Source organism: Parasteatoda tepidariorum, chromosome 12 (assembly GCF_982258835.1).
Source record: "Parasteatoda tepidariorum strain Cologne lab strain chromosome 12, Ptep-v5.0, whole genome shotgun sequence".
In the NCBI taxonomy this organism is placed as follows: Eukaryota; Metazoa; Arthropoda; class Arachnida; order Araneae; family Theridiidae; genus Parasteatoda; species Parasteatoda tepidariorum.
In genome coordinates this window covers 28085832-28103227 of record NC_141766.1, presented here as the reverse complement: position 1 = coordinate 28103227, position 17396 = coordinate 28085832, and the positions used below count along the sequence as shown (strand labels likewise).

At 28.9% G+C, this 17396-nt stretch overlaps 1 protein-coding gene across 8 annotated transcripts in view; it reads left to right on the top strand.

Moving 5' to 3' along the window:
- The window catches only part of TM9SF4 (transmembrane 9 superfamily protein member 4), a 57956-nt gene that overhangs the window by 2635 nt on the left and 37925 nt on the right, over positions 1-17396 (top strand). For all 8 annotated transcript variants that reach the window (XM_087155970.1, XM_087155964.1, XM_087155963.1 and 5 more), the window contains exons 2-3: positions 4860-5011; positions 10330-10570. In XM_087155970.1, coding sequence (XP_087012096.1) covers positions 4997-5011; positions 10330-10570 — 256 coding nt within the window. In that variant the 5' untranslated portion in view covers positions 4860-4996. The remainder of the gene's footprint in view (positions 1-4859; positions 5012-10329; positions 10571-17396) is intronic.

Here is a 17396-nt window from a genome sequence, read left to right as displayed (position 1 = left end):
GTGTTTTTGTACATAATACAATGTAACTTAATAATCATATAATTATTATATTTTTTTTTATGCAGTTATATTAAAATTATGTTTGTTATATTGAATCAAAAAACTCTGTATAACTTAAAATACCTGTATATAATACCTGTATATAATAACAAAAAACTCTGTAAAAACTTAAATAAGAACACTCTGAGTATATATTAAATATTTTCGTTAAGCCTAATTTTTAAAATGATTTAAGTTTGAAAATTTTGAAGTTAATATTTTTGTTGACATTTTTTTTTTTTTTTTTTTAAATTTTTTATTTTTAGAAAAATGTATTTAAAGTAATTTAATAATACATTGAATGATGTTGATACTTTTCTTTCTTTGAAATTAAAGTAACGTTATCCAGAGAAGTGACCTTTAGAAAGTAGCCTATTTGAATTTCATCAGATAAAGAAATCTTAGCTTTGTAAATGTTCTTAAAAAGCATTGTAAATATTTTAAATTGGTTTTTCATTTGTTTAATAGATTAGCTCTTTTTTTATTGCCCTTGTTTAAATTAGCTTATTAAAACATTCTTTATATAAAACAATATCGTTTTTAAGATAGAAAATTACATTCCCCTAGATCTTCTTTTGACTTTATTGAGTAATATTGTATTAATGCCTTTGGCAGAATTTTTATGGTCTTTCTGTGCCAAACCTCTCTACTGCTATGCAAATGAAAAATCAGCGTAAGCGACAAAAAATTCTAATTTTCTGAAATTCTATTTTAGCAGTCAGAGCGTTAGCAATAGAGAGAAAAAAGTTCTCAAGCTATTTTTCTCAAAATCTATCGAGAAGCACTTGTGTTGTTTTTTTCGATTGCATGGCAGTCTAGCGCTAATACCTTTCTGCAAGAATAAAAACAAATGTAGATGTTAATAATTTAAAGTAACATATAAGCATTGTTTGCACAAAAAAAGAAAAAACCTATTTGGATCAAATAAAACTGTGTATAATTTTTTAATTTAATATGTAATTTTTTGTTTAATATTATAGTCAATATTTTCACATTTTGTAGGGGGAAAACATACTATGAGAATCATCAAATTAAAAATCTAGCAATCTTTAGCAGTAACTGCTGAGAAAAAGATGGACAACGAAATCACAAGAGGCAGACTTTTCTAAAAGGGGTTGCTCAATTGCATGTTTCGTTTCGAGATTCGGATGTGTAATAAATAATGAATTGAGAATATCAGATTTTAAAAACTATGTTATAAATCAAAAACAGTAATTACCATGAAAGTCGATAGAATTATTGCGTTAAAAAGTAAAAACTCTAATTCTCGATTCAAATTTCCCATATTGTCTCAAATATTTAAAATTCAATATCAATAACTGTTGAAAATACAATCTAAACTTCACATGGATTTACGATACTATCTGTGTAAGTTTAGCTTGTCAGAAAGTGACTGTTTAAATGCAGAATTTAAATTTTAGATGTAGAAATAATAAAAACTGAGAAATAACTGGAAATTTAAAAAACCCGAAAAAAGCAGTAGTACTAGCAATAACTGCAGAAAAGTGTAACAAACATTGAAATCGTCACATTATAAGTAACTAATCAAATAGGTAATTTGAGTTTTGCATGTTATAAAATTGAATAAAAAATACTTCCAGATTTTTTTTTAATGTAGCAATAATTGTCACAAGAACGATTGAAACACCGTATGGATTAACAAGGATATCGGTGCAGGATCAAAGAGTGATTACCTGAAATTCGCATTTCGTGTGCTGTAATAGTATCAGTATTTTTTTTTAAAAAATCACGATATATCAATAATAATGACTGAGCAATGAAAGACATCAGGATTTAAGAAACCCCAAATAAAAATCCGTAGCAATAATTATCAAAACACTACATATATTTACGATGGAATGAGCATGAGTTGTGAGCGATGAAGGAAGGCTCAAATGTATGATTTAAAATTTTCATGTGCATAATATGCTTTAAATATTGGATTGATTTTATTAAAATTAAATTTTTAAAAAACGTAGAGAGAGACACATGAAATGCAACCACATTGGTTAATTAATTCTTTTGGTACAAATCAGGATTGGGTTTTTGACATGCCAAGGGTATAATACTGGTTTAAACCGTCAAAAACTGAAGTTTGCCAAGAAAGTATATAAACTTCAAAACTACCAACAGTTGCCATGCATTATATTGAAATTTAATTATACTATAGGTAATCAGCAAGTTTTAAAATATTTTTTAATTAAAATTAAGGTAAAATAACAGATTTAAAATCTCAGAAATTTATATTCAAATGCATGTGCAGAAATATTTTGCACAAAAATTGTTTAAATATTTATATTTTGAAAATTTTTTTTTTTTTTAATATTTAAGAAAATTAAAAGTTTATTACTATGCATTTTTGACATATAAGGAACATATAACTAATATTTATAAGGAACTTACAAGTTATGTTGTATAAATACAAACTTGATACAAGTGTATAAATTTTTTTTTTAATGTTTTGCCGAATATCTTTATTATCCAGTATGTTAATTTGAATTTAAAAGTAGTTATATTTATGAATAATGATAAATATAATTCATATTGTTTATTATATTTATTTATAATTCTTACACTTATCATTTTAAAACAATTTTTATCTCTTAATTTTTTTTTCTCCACTTGTATTAAGAATACAAATAATGTATATCTTGAAAGCAAGAAGTAATTATTCAACAGCTGAATATTTAGATATTCAACAAAACTATATAGTATTCAGCAAAATGAAATTCACAAGTATTTGGATAAACTAAATTTTCAGCATAGTAAATGAATAGGCTGAATATACTGTAAATCGACACTAACTACTCTGTGTATTTAACAGAAAGCACTTAAATTTGTATTGTCTTATGTTAACTATGAATTAAAAGAAATTGAAGATTTAAAATTCAGAATTACTGATTTTTCCGAAAAACTAACAACCAATCACAAAAGTCAAACTAAACAGAAGAACATTACAGTCACTGATCCATGAAATATTTAAACAAATTATTATAAAATTTTTTTAATTATCCTAATTAAATATATAATTTTAAAAATTAAAACATGCATCACACTACATAATCAAAATGAAAATGATGGAAGTAGAAATTTAATTCAAAATTCAATAGTCTAGTTCTTTTGCTCCTATATTACACATTGCTCCTCTATGCACATTGGTTACTATTCAAAATATAAGCGTTTCTTCAAAATTTTAAATTTATTTTTTCGAGAACATATTTAGAAACACTATCCTTTATAAAAAGTATGTAAATTTTATGCATTAATTAAATTTCACATATGAATATAGGTTTTTGACATTTGTGAAATTTTTGAGAGTGAGGTTTTTGACGTGACGGTTTAAACCATGGTTTAAACTGTCAAAAACTGTCACATGTCAAAAACCTGCCAACCCTGGTACAAATCTGAGTTAGTAACAAAATCCCCACTCACAGTCATATTTATTAAAATGTGAAATATGGTGTTCTTTAAAAAATATGAACAAAACAAAAGAACTTGATTTCTAGAAACTATCTTTCAAACTTTTGTGATTTCAGAATTATTTATTTATTTATATATTAAAAGGAATTTCGAATAGTTTCTAGAAAATATGTAGTTTGAAAATCTAGCTGAAACCAGGCATTACCAATTTTTTTTTAATCCTCAAGTGTGAATAGATAAATCAGGAGCATTTCTTTCCCCTCTGATGCACAAGAAAGGCATCTTTTAAATATAATTCTGCCAAAAAAAGGAATCTTTCTAAAATTTTTGCCGAGAAGAGAACCAAAATTTTTTACCTTCCAAGGGAAAAATCTTTCTGCAAGAAATCTGTAACATGCACTATCTTCAAAGTTTAGTATTGCAAATTAGTTCTGAATCTTAATGTATGGACAAAATAGAAAAGCAACAAATAAATAATGCAACACTATAAGAAGTTGCCATAATATGGCATAAAAAGGCTGTTTGAGGATAAATTCAATTTGCATTTTCTTATAGTGGGATTTTTTTTAAATAAATATGTTGGGTTATTCTATATAGAAAGATTTAACTACCCATAGTTCAGGTAAGATAAAAGCCAATTTTTTTCTTGTTGTTTGAAAATTAAAAAAAAAATAAAATGCTACAAAATTAATTTTGTGATTTGTGTACATTAGCTTGCATTTCAGTAGCTAGGGTTTGTAATAACACAAATCAATTCCTTTTTCAATAAACTTGAGTTATGCATTTACATGTATAATTACTATAAAATAATTTTTTATTTGCTAATATACTTTGAAATATATTGTTATGATTTATTTTTATGAATATTTCAATGATAATTATGTTTTAAAATGTAGCTAATTGTTATCAAAAGTTATTTATATTTTCAAGAATATTAAATAAGCATCTGTTTTCAATCAAATATATTTTATTTATTTTTGGAGAAAAAAAATTCGGAGTACTAAAATGTGATGTCACTAGTGTTTTCAGAGCTGGAAAAGTTTAAGTACTGTTAGAAAGAGTGGTGTTGAAGCTAGGTCTGTTCTCTGATCTTTATTGTGGTAGAGTAGTACACATATGAACAAGTTTTGGATCATCTAGTATAAATCTCTGACAATCATCAATACCCCATTCGTTGTTTTAGCTCAAAATTAACTACCAGACCATAACAACTTGAATGTTGAAAATGTTAGGAGCATGCTCGAATGGCTTTATGTGATAAAACTTATTTATTTTATACATAACCCTTTTACTTGCTGCACATTCTATTTACATCATGATTTTTATTTTAGATCATTATCAAAATTGTATATATATATATATTTTCAATTGAGTAATTTTTTATTATCTTATATCCACAGGATTTGTGAGAAAATGTGGACTAGCTAAGAATTACTCTTGTTCATACTTCGTATGTTGCCTACGTACGAAGGTTGTAATTTTTAGGTGATTTTATTATTTGAATAGTACATCTGCCTGATTGAATAACTCAGTAAAAATGCATATAAGAAATGTAAGTAAGATGATCTACTTTTTATTGTTTAATATACATAAGGCTTTTTATATATTAAAGGCCCATTGTGTCAAACGTAAAAAAATGAACTAAAATTTCTTTGAACAATTTCATTTATGAACTACAAATTGAAATTATTAAATTTGTATTTAAAATACTTAGTTCACTATATTGTATCAAAAAATCATTTATTTTATAAAATTTGATATTATTCAGTTCATATTGAATGGAATAACCTGTTGGTGTTGGGCCTAAATCACGCAAAATTAAAATCTGATTACTTGGTTATGTATCCTTTAAATTCTGTGAATTATTTTGGAATTTAATTTTAAGCACAATTAATTTTGTAGCTTAAATTTGAGTATTTATTCATTATTATTCATATTATTATGCTTTAAAGCAATTTCGACAGTTTTTAAAAAATCTAACACAATATATAAATTATTTTATCTCGGTGTGAAGTGTAAATTTTTTGGTGTTGAAGGCATTTTAAATGTAAATGTAAATCAATAAAGAACAATAGAATTATGAACACTGAAACTTATTCAAATTTTTATTCTGATAATATTTGAATTTTTTTTATTTTTTATTAAATGCTTCTTTAAATTTAAGATACTTCTTTTTTCTTCTTTTCATTAGAACCTATGGATCATTGTGTTTTACTACATTTTTTACCTTGTAGAATATTTTATCTGCTCTAATAAATTTTTATACTATAAGATGTTTTTATTTTCTATGCCTGGCCGTTTAAAATCACTTTTTGAACTAAACATAATTTATCAGATAAGTTTTGTTATATCTTATTTTTTCAATTATTGTAAATACATATATGGATATACATTGTAATATAACATACATATACATTGAATTAGCAAAACTGCTTGCCAGTAGGAGTGCAAAAGTTCTGTATCCTTGAACTTTCTGTTAGGAAATTTTTATTTTATTTATATGTGTGTTAGGCTTGCAAATTCAGCAAAATTCTGCAATACTTTTTTTTACATGACATTGAAAAATTTTTTTTACTGTGCCTCTTATCCCGTTGGCTTGATTTTTTTTTTAATGTATGAAAGTACTGTTGAACAAGCATTAGGTTGCTTTAACAAGAATAATTTACTTTTGTTTGATTGTTGTTATTCAAAGTGTTTAGCTAAGCTGTATTCATGATTAAACTATTTAAAAAACAAGCAACATTCTTCACTAGAGAATTTGCCCCATCGATTCATTGGAGGTAGAGTTTTTTTATATAACGTTGGATAGAGAAATGCTGGATTCAATGAATTTTTGTAATTAAGTAAACACCGTACAATTATTGTTATATTTTTTTGTGCTCTGAAAAGTTCCAAGCCATTATCATTATAAATATTTAAAGTTCTTTTCAACAATGCTATACAGTTTCAGTCTGCACCACATGCTAGTTGCTTTGTTGCACTGTGACAGTTAATGAGAGCTAGTTTAAGAAACCCCAATTTTCATATGGATCATGTGGCGACATTGTCCAATAAAAGATTTATAAGAAAATTTAGGTATAATAATTTGGCAATCATATTCCTCCAATTATTATGTATGTTTCAAAATACAGTATTAAAAATATCAGAATTTTTTTTGATGAAAAGTGCATTTTAGATTGAATTTGTTTGATTAGAAAATTCTGTGTGTCAATAACATCATCTTCTTCTTCAGGAGCGTAACAGCCCTTTGCAGGCCTTGGCTGCCTCAACAGCACGCCTTCTCCAGCTCCCTCTGTCCATGGCAACTCCCCTCCAGTTCTTAAGTTTCAGGACTTTGAGGTCGTTTTCAGTGTCTTTGAGCCATCGAGTAGGTGGTCTACCTCTAGAGCGGGACCCCTGAGGGTTCTTGAAGGTGGCAATTTTTACAGGGCTATCTTCAGAGCCTCTCCATATATGTCCGAGCCATCTTAGTCGGTTGCTTCGGATTATCTGCATAATTTGAGGATGTTTATAGAGCCCATAAAGTTCAAAGTTGTACCGTGTTCGCCAACATCCCCCCTCTGGTATGGCACCAAAGATAGTTCTAAGTATCTTTCTTTCAAACGTTTCTATCGGGCGTTGTACGTCAAGGTTTAAAGTCCAGGTTTCGTTTCCGTATAGCAAGACAGGCAGAATGAGTGTCTTATATAATTTTAGTTTTGTTTTTTGGCTAATAAAATTCGATCTTAGTTGACTTTTTAGTCCAAAAAAACATCTGTTGGCCATATTGATTCTATTGTCAATTTCAGGTTTCAGTTTGTTTTGGTCATTGATAATTGTACCAAGATACTTAAATTCTTTAACCTTTTCAAAGGAATGTCCGTTTATCTGCAAAGGTTCACTATAGTTTACAGTTGAGCTTGAAAACTCCATGAATTTGGTCTTGTCTTCGTTAATGGAAAGGCCCATATTTATAGCAGAGGCCTCAAGGGCTTGAAAGGCATCTTTAACAGCCCGTTCTGATCTTCCAATGATATCAATGTCGTCCGCATAAGCGAGGATTTGGAGAGATCTGTTCCAAATAGATCCTCCTCGGTTTAATCCGCTATCCCGAATGCATTTCTCCAATGCCAGGTTAAAAAGCAGACAAGCAAGAGAGTCTCCCTGGCGCAGGCCTCTTTCGGTAATGAAAGGTTCAGATAGATGGCTTTGGATTTTAATCCTGCATCTCACATTGTTGATAGTGGCACGGGTGAGACTTACGAGTTTTGTAGGGATTCCGAACTCGTTCATCGCTTCAAGTAATTTATCTCTTTTAATGCTGTCGTAGGCAGCTTTGAAGTCTATAAATAGGTGAAAAGTCCTGATGTTGAACTCTTTAGTTTTTTCAAGGATCTGTCTTAGAGTATGAATTTGGTCAATGGTAGACCTTTGAGGCCTGAATCCACATTGGTAATTTCCGACCGCTTTATCAGCAAAAGGCTGGAGCCTTTTGAAAAGAATATTGGAGAAGATTTTATATGCCGTATTGAGGAGTGTTATACCTCTGTAGTTACGACATTCAAGTTGGTCTCCTTTTTTAAAAATAGGGCAGATGGAACCTTCTTCCCATTCAATGGGTATATTCTCAGTGTCCCAGATTTCAATTAGGAGTTTATGGATAGCATCTATAAACTGGGGTTCGCCGGTTTTAAGAAGCTCAGATGGGATACAATCGGGACCAGCCGATCTGTTGTTTCTGAGTTTTTTAATAGCCATTATCACTTCATCGATTGAAGGTGGGGGGTTATCTACATCCCTCAGTATGACTAGATCTACTGGGTTGTTGCGAGGGACAGAAATATCATCCTTGCCAACTAGCAAGTCTTGGAAGTAACTCTTCCAAACTTTGGTTACCTCTTGAGGCTCACTTACGAGTTCACCTTCGTTGTTTCTGCAGGTAATAGTTCTTGGTTTAAATTCACTTCGCATATAATTGACTTTTTTGTAAAACTTCCTACATTCATTTTGGTTATTCATGGCTTCCAGATCTTCCAGTGATTTCTCAAAGAAGGCTTTCTTTTTTGCTTTATGTAGTTTCTTTTCTATTCTTCTCAGGTTCTTATATTGTTCTTCAAAGAAACGTGTGCGATGTTTCTGTATCATTAGTCTATATGCCTTATTTTTTTCCTCAGTTGCCTTATGGCAGTCTTCATCGAACCATTCGTTTTTGGAAGGACGCCCCAGTTCCAATAACATCATGCTCGATTAAATTTAAGTACTTATTGATGACTTTAAAACTGTCTTATGTCAATCAAATTGATTTTATGACATCATATTTTGTTGAAAACTGATTGGTAGAAATGAGAAAAGAACATTAAAGCAAATGTTTGTTAAAATGCTCAGGATTTTTTGATTAAGGAATTTCCTTAATAATAAATTGAGAGAGAAATCCCTCTTCGATAAAATAAAATAAAGCAATTTTTCAAATGACAATCAAAGAAATGTTTACTGAAAAACAATTGTAATTTTTTAAAAAAACTACTAGTTTTAGACTCCTATTAAAGAAATTTATTTTATTTGTACAATATATAGTATATTTTCATTCAAATTTAATAAATATTAGAGTACAATATTTGAGTAATAAAATTTCTAAATCGGTTGTGGAAATTTTTTTTATCGTACCTTTAAAATTAATAGATTCTCCTTTTTTTGTCAAATTTTTAGTTATTGTACTGTATACATGTTTCTTCTTCTTCTTTTTTATGGATATATTTTTGAATTTCTTCCTGTTTGCTTTGACCACTCTCATCCCTATTTATGCTTGAATTACTTTCATACAAAAGTGTTCAGTGTCTTATTCACTGTGTTTTCTTTTCAAGATTAAAACCTTTATTATTTGATTAAGGAAGCCTTGAACTCAATTATAAATTTTAACTATATATTAATATGAGGAAATATTAACTAATTGCTACTTTATTTTTAATGAAACTTAATTATAATAATTTTTGATGTGTTAATTTCAAACTAGTATGCTCTTTTGCTCTGCATTGAAAAAATTATGCTTGAATTAAATTATAGTTAAAACTTTCTGTTCTAAACGGAACAATTATGAAATAGAAATTTTTTTTTTTAGTTGTTATTCCTATTGTGATAAAATTTGCAAGTGATACTAAAAATACTTTTTTTTAAAAATCTTTTTTTAAAAGTAGTCTGGAATATTACAAAAATGTCTTGATTTTTTTAAAAAGCCCACTATGAAGCTTGCATAATGCCTTAACTATTTACACTTCAATAATTAATTGTCTTGCATCCTTTGTTTTTTATTACAAAACTCAATGTATGATTATGGTAAAGCTAAAGAGAACTGTTTACTTTAAAAGATAATTGTGCTTTTGTATAAATTAATTATTTTTGTTTTACACAAGATACATTTGAGTAACTCATTTTAGAAATGATTTTTAGAAGTTTGAAGTTTAGAGACATAAATTCATAGAAATATGAAAGAAAAACAATCTCATGATAGGCTTAAATATAGATATAACACGTGAATAGTTGCCTGACTTCTTGTCTTTTTTTTTGTTGGTTTTAATAGTTATGGTAGAATATGCCGTTAATATGTTTTAATAGAAAAATAGCTTCAATGAACAACTAAACAGAATAATTTGTTAGTTCATAATAGAACATAGTGTTAAATAGGATAATTTGTTAGTACAAAAATTAGACTTTTGCATTTTCTCAAGTTAAGATTAATTTCTTTTCTAAAATGAATTTTCATTGAATAAAAATTGTTAAATGAAAAAGGCTAATGTTTATATTGTGTTATATTTGTTAGTCATTTATATGAAGTACTTTCTTTCATTAACTCATTTTCTTTTATGAAGGAAATAATATTAATGTTTCACTTTTCAGTTACATAGAATAAACCATGTTACTGCCTGCTATTTTATTTCTTTGTTCATCATCCTGTTTGAAGGAACAAACGGCTTTTATGTTCCTGGTGTTGCTCCTGTTGAATTCAGGAAAGGAGATAGCATAGAAGTAAAAGCTGTAAAAATGACTAGTACATTAACTCAACTTCCTTACGAATACTATTCTCTTCCTTTTTGTCGTCCAAAGAATGGAGCTGTTGTTTATAAATCTGAAAATTTAGGTAAGTTGGAATTATAAAAATCTAAATTTTAAACTAAATTTAAATTTGCATTTTTTGTTTATATTTTGAAGAAATTGTATTTTTTCATTAATTACTTTAGTTTTAATATACATATAAACTATGTGAAACTATTGGTTCAATTGAGAAATTTTTGATTTAAGAAACATTAATTGATACAGGCTAACGTGGCTAGTTTATAATTTTAGATCGTTAAGTTTATTCCTGGTCCTTAGAATTATGTTATAAAATTGTGACTAATTCACATTTTGAGATAGTCTAACTATTTTTTTGGTCTTAGAGTCTTGTTGTGGATTTCTTGTGAATGATTTTATCGCATTGTGACTTTCTGAGTTTGTGTGATAGTGCTTTAAGTATTGTAATGATTCCAAACTTGTATCTTTGAGTATTGTATCTAATGATTCCAAACTTGTATTGATCCCTCTAAGGGACTGCCAAGAGTTTTCTTCCACTTACTTAGATTTGAATTCCTCTGCAAACTCACCTTGAAGACCATCTTAGACAGTTGGCTTTGGAAATCATTTGCTGCATTCCTGAAGATGATATGCAGGTTAGATGCTATGCAGGTCTATACTGATTTTAGTTGTATAAAAGATCGTACTGGCTGTGGCATTTACGTTAAAACCCTTCTCTTTGATAGTAAACTTAAACAATGCAACCCTGATTATTGTTCTGTCTTTAGGAGTGAGCTAATTCCAATCAATGTAGAGCTTGATGGTATCTTGTCCTAGGAAAGTGAATTTAGTGAATTATGGTTTTTATCAGACAGCTGCAGCTCACTGCAACATCTAAGTGGCTGGCCCTTTGCAAGCAACAAAACCAGCATTTATTCTGCACAAACTAAGGACAATCTCTGAGAATCACAATGTTCGCCTCCAACGGATACCACTACGAGTGGATATTCGTGGTAATGAGGCAAAGACAGATTGGCAAAAGAGGAAGTGACGAAACAACCATTCTCTCTTCGCTTATAGGGCGCTCTTTTCCATTGAAAGATTCAAGTTTCATCTATTATGGCGTATATCACCTACACACCACTGGTATCATAGGACATCCCTGGTACCCTGCTGGACATAAAATGTGACCGAAGAACCCAGATTGCTTTGGCCAGATTTTCAAGTGGTCATCTTAAGTGCCTTACTTTTGAGGATGGCAGAAAGATCATTCCTACTTGCAAACAATGCTGTGTTCAACCAGCTTCGCCGAAACATATTCTAATTTGCCTTGGGCTTCCTTATTTAACTTCTTGTGGATACAGTCCTACTCTTATACATAATGCTTTCTTCTATCAAAAGTTCATATCAGAATAAGATTTTTTTCTATATTTTAATGGTTTAATTTTCAAATTATTTTCTGTTACTAGAGTAAACCAAATTGTATTGTGTATATGCAATATTTGGAACAGATTTTTCAGGCACCTGCACCCGATCTTCATCGTTTTTTTCCCTCACCAACCATTTTTGGCACATTTTTATTAGCGCCACTTTTGTCACCCATGCAATCTCACCTACGTCATTCTATACATACTATTTGCCTATAATTCCATTTACATCTTCGCGATGACTATGTTCTAACTAACATCAGATTATTATCATCTAGCGCTGCACTCGACAATAAAAAAAAAGAAAAAGGATTTCCGAAAAACAATGCAGACGTCTTACAAATCAATACACGATATGGTTAGACTTAGATGAAGCAAAACATTTTCTGCGAACACTAGATCTCAATTAAAAAACTTTTGGGGCCCATTGATTAACTATTGTAACTAGTTCTTACCCTTTCGTCGCCACCGCATTTAAGGCAAAGTTTGTTTAAAATCATGAAAGTTTTTAAAAGTGTTTGATTTTTATGGAATTCTATATTGATTTATAACAAAGGGATTAATTTTGTAAGAAACCAAAAAAGCTGAAAATAGGTATCCAAAAAGTAAAAAAAAAAATTCACAAAAACACTTTTTTAAATAATTGAAAAAAGCACCTTAAATTTTAGCAAGAAAAAAGAATGTATGCGAAGCATTTATCCACAGAATGTTATCATTGTTTTAATCAAAATATCAATGCAAGGTTTTATTTATTTATTTAAATTGTGGGAATATGATTCTTAATACGTGATTTTTAAATTGCATGTATATGAATCTCGATATTTAATTTTAAAATCGCATGACTACAAGTCTCGATATTTGATTTTAAAATCAAGTGAATATGAATTTCAATGTTTGATTTTAAAATCGTGTGAACAGGAATCTCAATGTTTTATTTGTGTGAGTACAAATTTTGATGTCTAATTATGTCACTTAAACACGAATCATAATGGTGGCTTTTAAATTGCGTGCATACAAAGAACCTCAAATGATCAGAAAGTCGCTTCCCCAATCATGGTTGCCGGGAGAAAAGTGTTGAACCAAGCAAACTCCTCAATTCTGCTTTTAACATGTAAAGTCTATGGCAGGCTTGTCTTACTTTGAATAGATTTTTCTTGTTTAAGAATCGGAGTGATCAATTAAAAAAAAATACTAATAATTTTTTCAATCTTTCCTATCCACGAAAATGTAGGTAAATTTTTTTTATCTTTATTACTTTTTGTAATATTGCCTTTGAAACACAAGTCACTTTCTACTTTTGAGTAAGAGAGGGAGGCAACTTCCACCCCCAAGTTCATTCTCCAAGAGACGATTGAGGTCTAATCTTCTCCGTAGGTGGTCTTGCTCCCTTTTGAAAATCTTTTTCTCTCTCTGTCCTTTTGAAGAACTGTTATGGGGAACGCTTTAAAAGCCGATAGATTTCTTTTTCTTTATAAGATTGTAATTTATTATGAAAATTATATTTACTGATAATTCGTTCATTCTTTATACATTTTATTTCTTTAGTAGTAGCAATTTTCTTGTTTTTATTCATTTTGAGAGTGGAATTTATTTTTTATATACATTATTCCCCCTTTTTTCAAAACTTTTTTTCTTTTTTTTTAAAGATGTTTCAGAATTAAAAAAATTAGCTGCTGAATAAAGTGAGATTAATTAAAATTGAGACAATGACGTAAAGATAATCCAATATACTTTAAAGCATCACAAAACTGCAGTTTTCCTTTTTTAAAAAAAAAAATATATCGTACACTCATTTGTAGGTTTAAAAAAACATTTACATTAAAAAAATTTAAAGGGTTTCAATTTTTCCATTCCGTAAATAGTTTTAATTACTCCAATAGCTGGGATAGTTTGTTTTTCCACAGTAAGGAAAAAAAATAGCTAGTACACAAGACCACACATCATCCAAACATGAACAAGCACTTAACCCTGTTTTTAGGGCTTTAATGTAAATACACAAGAATACTAAAGTATAATGAAATTTTTATTTTAATCAGTAAATGAGGAAAAATATGAAAATATACGCATATATTGTAAAATTCTTTAAAAAAAAAGGAAATAAAAGAACATTAGTGGACATAATTAATAATCACGAGAGAAAAATACAAACGGTATCAAAATATAATGAATCGCTGCTTAGGAGCGCAACACTGAAAATATTGAAACCAGTTTGATTGCCAGATGAAATAGAAAGAATGAGAAATGTGATTATTATAAACACTACAAAATTTCATCACGATAAATTAAAAAATAAAAATAAGTTGTAATACTTAGAATTAAGCTACTCTTTGTTACTTCAGACAGTCGAACTGGTTTTGATGTTTTCAGACCTGATTCCTTAGTTGATTCACTAGATTTTGAAACTATTAGTCTTTTTTTATTGTTTTAACATGAATCTGTAATTCCTAATTAATACAATTTTTAAAACTTTTTTTCGCAATATTCTAAAAATATATATTAAGAGTAGTAAATATGCAATATCTTATGTATTTAATGGCGAGAAATTTTTCGAATTCATGTCAAAAGTGTGTAATGTAATTTTTATTCACAATTTTTTGCTCTTTTATATTGATAGAACAAAGTATGTAATCAATGTGTTATTTTAATTTCTCTTCCCTGACCCTCCTTTGCCATTCATGGAGAAGAGTTTTTTGAGTAGAAATGTCTGCACTGCAAACTTTAATTAGTGTAGTTATAGTTAATTAAAATATAAGAAAACTAAACCGCATTAGCATTACCGTATTTTTCGGCGAAAGTGCCGCATCTCGATGAAAAAGGAATTTTTTAAAAAAAAGTTATAGCAAGCGCCGCATTGGTGCTAACCCGCGCATATCAGCATCCATTTAGAAGAGACCTTTAAATTACCATTTAGAGTATCTGTATAATAAAAAATTAAATTTTTTTATGCATTTCATAAAGTAAAGTTTTAATTTCTAAATTATAATAAAAAATTTCTTTTTCAGCAAAAAAAAGCAACAAAAAAAGTTTTCTCTTTCAGCAAAAAAAAAAAAAAGAGAAAACAACAAAACTATATAAAATAAAGTTGTTCTTACCAGTTGGCACCGCGCCAAAAAACAGAAGAACAGCAAAAAAATATTTATATGTTCAGTAGCTGAATTAAGGCTGAACTGATTACAGAAATCCGTAAAACAATGTAATAATAAAAATAAAATAAAAATTTATTAAAAGAAAGATTTTAAAATTTATTACCGTTAAGAATTTAAGGAAAAACTAATACATAATAACGAAACAGCTAATAATAACGAAATAACTAATAATAACAAGAATAAGAAATAACTAAGCAGGCCCCAAAAAAATTCTGAAGGAATGAGCGAAGGGGAAATAAGTTTCACTTTCACAATCTTTGAGGGTGGAATTTTAGTGGGTAGAATGATGCCCTCTCCTTCAATGGAAATAACCCACTGTGACTCAACTTAGAAAGAGTGAAGAAAATGTTTAAAAGAGAGGTGTACCCCACCTTCTCCATGTGTCATTTCTATTGGAGCTGTTTAGGAGGAATCAATCAGTTATATTTTAAAGGGGTTGGGGAAAAGAAAAGGGTATGGGACCCCTAATCCAGCATTCCAAAATTCGACACTTAATCTGATCTAATCTTTTTCGTTTTTTTTTTTTAAGAAATTTATGTTGATAAGACAAAAAAAAATCAGCTATTTTCTTTTTATTTTGAATTTTATTCTGTTGAAGTAACTTACTTTATTTTATCTTTTAAAAATAAAAAAGAAGCTTGAAGAAAAAAAAAATTAATAAATCTGTATCAAAGGAAACATCTGTTTCTAAAGCAGTTTAAAATAAAGTGAGAAGTAAAAACACCTGCATTTCCAATGAACAAAATAAAGAAATGGAAGTTGGAAAAAACTGATCAATCAATCTTGACAGCTGTGCTTTACTGATTTGCCCCCAAATTTCCCTCCTCTCTTTGACCATAAATTGGCCACACCCAGTTGACATTGAAACTACCACATGGACAATAAAATGAATTTATTCCTTTTGCGGTTTTTTATTCGATTCATTAATTATTTTTATTTTTTCTTGTTAATTGTTGCTTGCTTGTTTTTTTTTTATCGTTATTAGTTTTTAGCTTGTTTTTTGTTGTTATTCATTGTTAGTTTCTTAGCATTAGTTGTTAAAAAATTTTTTTTTTGTAGTTCCCTGCTAGCTTTTTTTTTTTTCTTGCGAGGTAAGCGTCTTTTGTTAAAACAAAATGTTATCTAAAAGAAAAAAAATGAGAACTATGATCTTGCTCCAAAGAAGAAACGATTATTTCTTCTTTATGGGATTCTGATTATTTCTTCTTGATTATATTATATAGATTATTATTTTGATTAGCAAAATTTCTCTTAAGATGGGCCAGTTTTAAATTCACCCCATCATAATCTACGATCGAAACTTCACTAAATTTATTGGTTTTTCTGAAATTAACAGTGGAATTAAATTATAGTAATATTTGGGGGCCATATTGGAATTTCCGAAAGAGATCCAAAGTACGGCATTTCGTCAGTCCCGTGAGTGTCGGATTTAGGGTCCTATTCTTCATTTTCTGTTCGCTTAAATTACAATTGCCAAGGCGCAAAATAGATTTCTATTTTGTGATTTTTCCTTAAGCTGGGGGTGGATACAAGATGCATACCCTTTAAATTTTCTCCTTATGCGTTGTTTTTTTAAAATTATTATTTCGTTTACTTATTTTCTTACAGGCTGCTGCCGAAAGTTTGCTAAGAATTGGCGATGTTCTGCAGTAGATCGCGATACGGGCGAATATTTCGTCGACTTCGTTATTAATTTTTTTTAATAGTCTTTCTGTCAGAAAATTATTTCATCTTAAATAACTTTCCTTGACAAATTTTTTTGCTACAAAAAAATATTTCGTCGGAAGCGCCGCTGCATCAAAAGCGCCGCATGTAGGAAAAAAACAACTTTTTTTTCGATAGCGCCGCGGCTCTTCCGCCGAAAAATACAGTACATGGAGAGGAAAAACACGAAAACCTCTCAGGGTTAGCCAACATACCATCTATATGAATATATCTCCTAGATAACCATAATTTTTGGTATTTTTATATTTGATAAAATTTTGTAAAGTAAACTTGTCTCAATCTGTTATGTTGTAAGTTTTAATGAAAATCAATAAATGCCTTTTCTTTCAAAAATTTCGATATCGTACTTTTTTATAAATTAATTTCGATTATTTTGATAAATATTTATATTAATTACAGTGAGCAGCTTCACAAATCTATATATTAAAGTGCAACATAGAATTGTTTTATTTTGTTGTTTTTAATTGATCCATCGAAATGATCTATTAGAAAAATAAATTTAAACTGTCACTTCAGCTTATTAGTCGAAAAATTATAATTTATTTTTATGACAGAAATGATGGTATTTTTTATGAACCCTCAAAACTGAAATGAAAGAGTTACATCAATTTTCTTA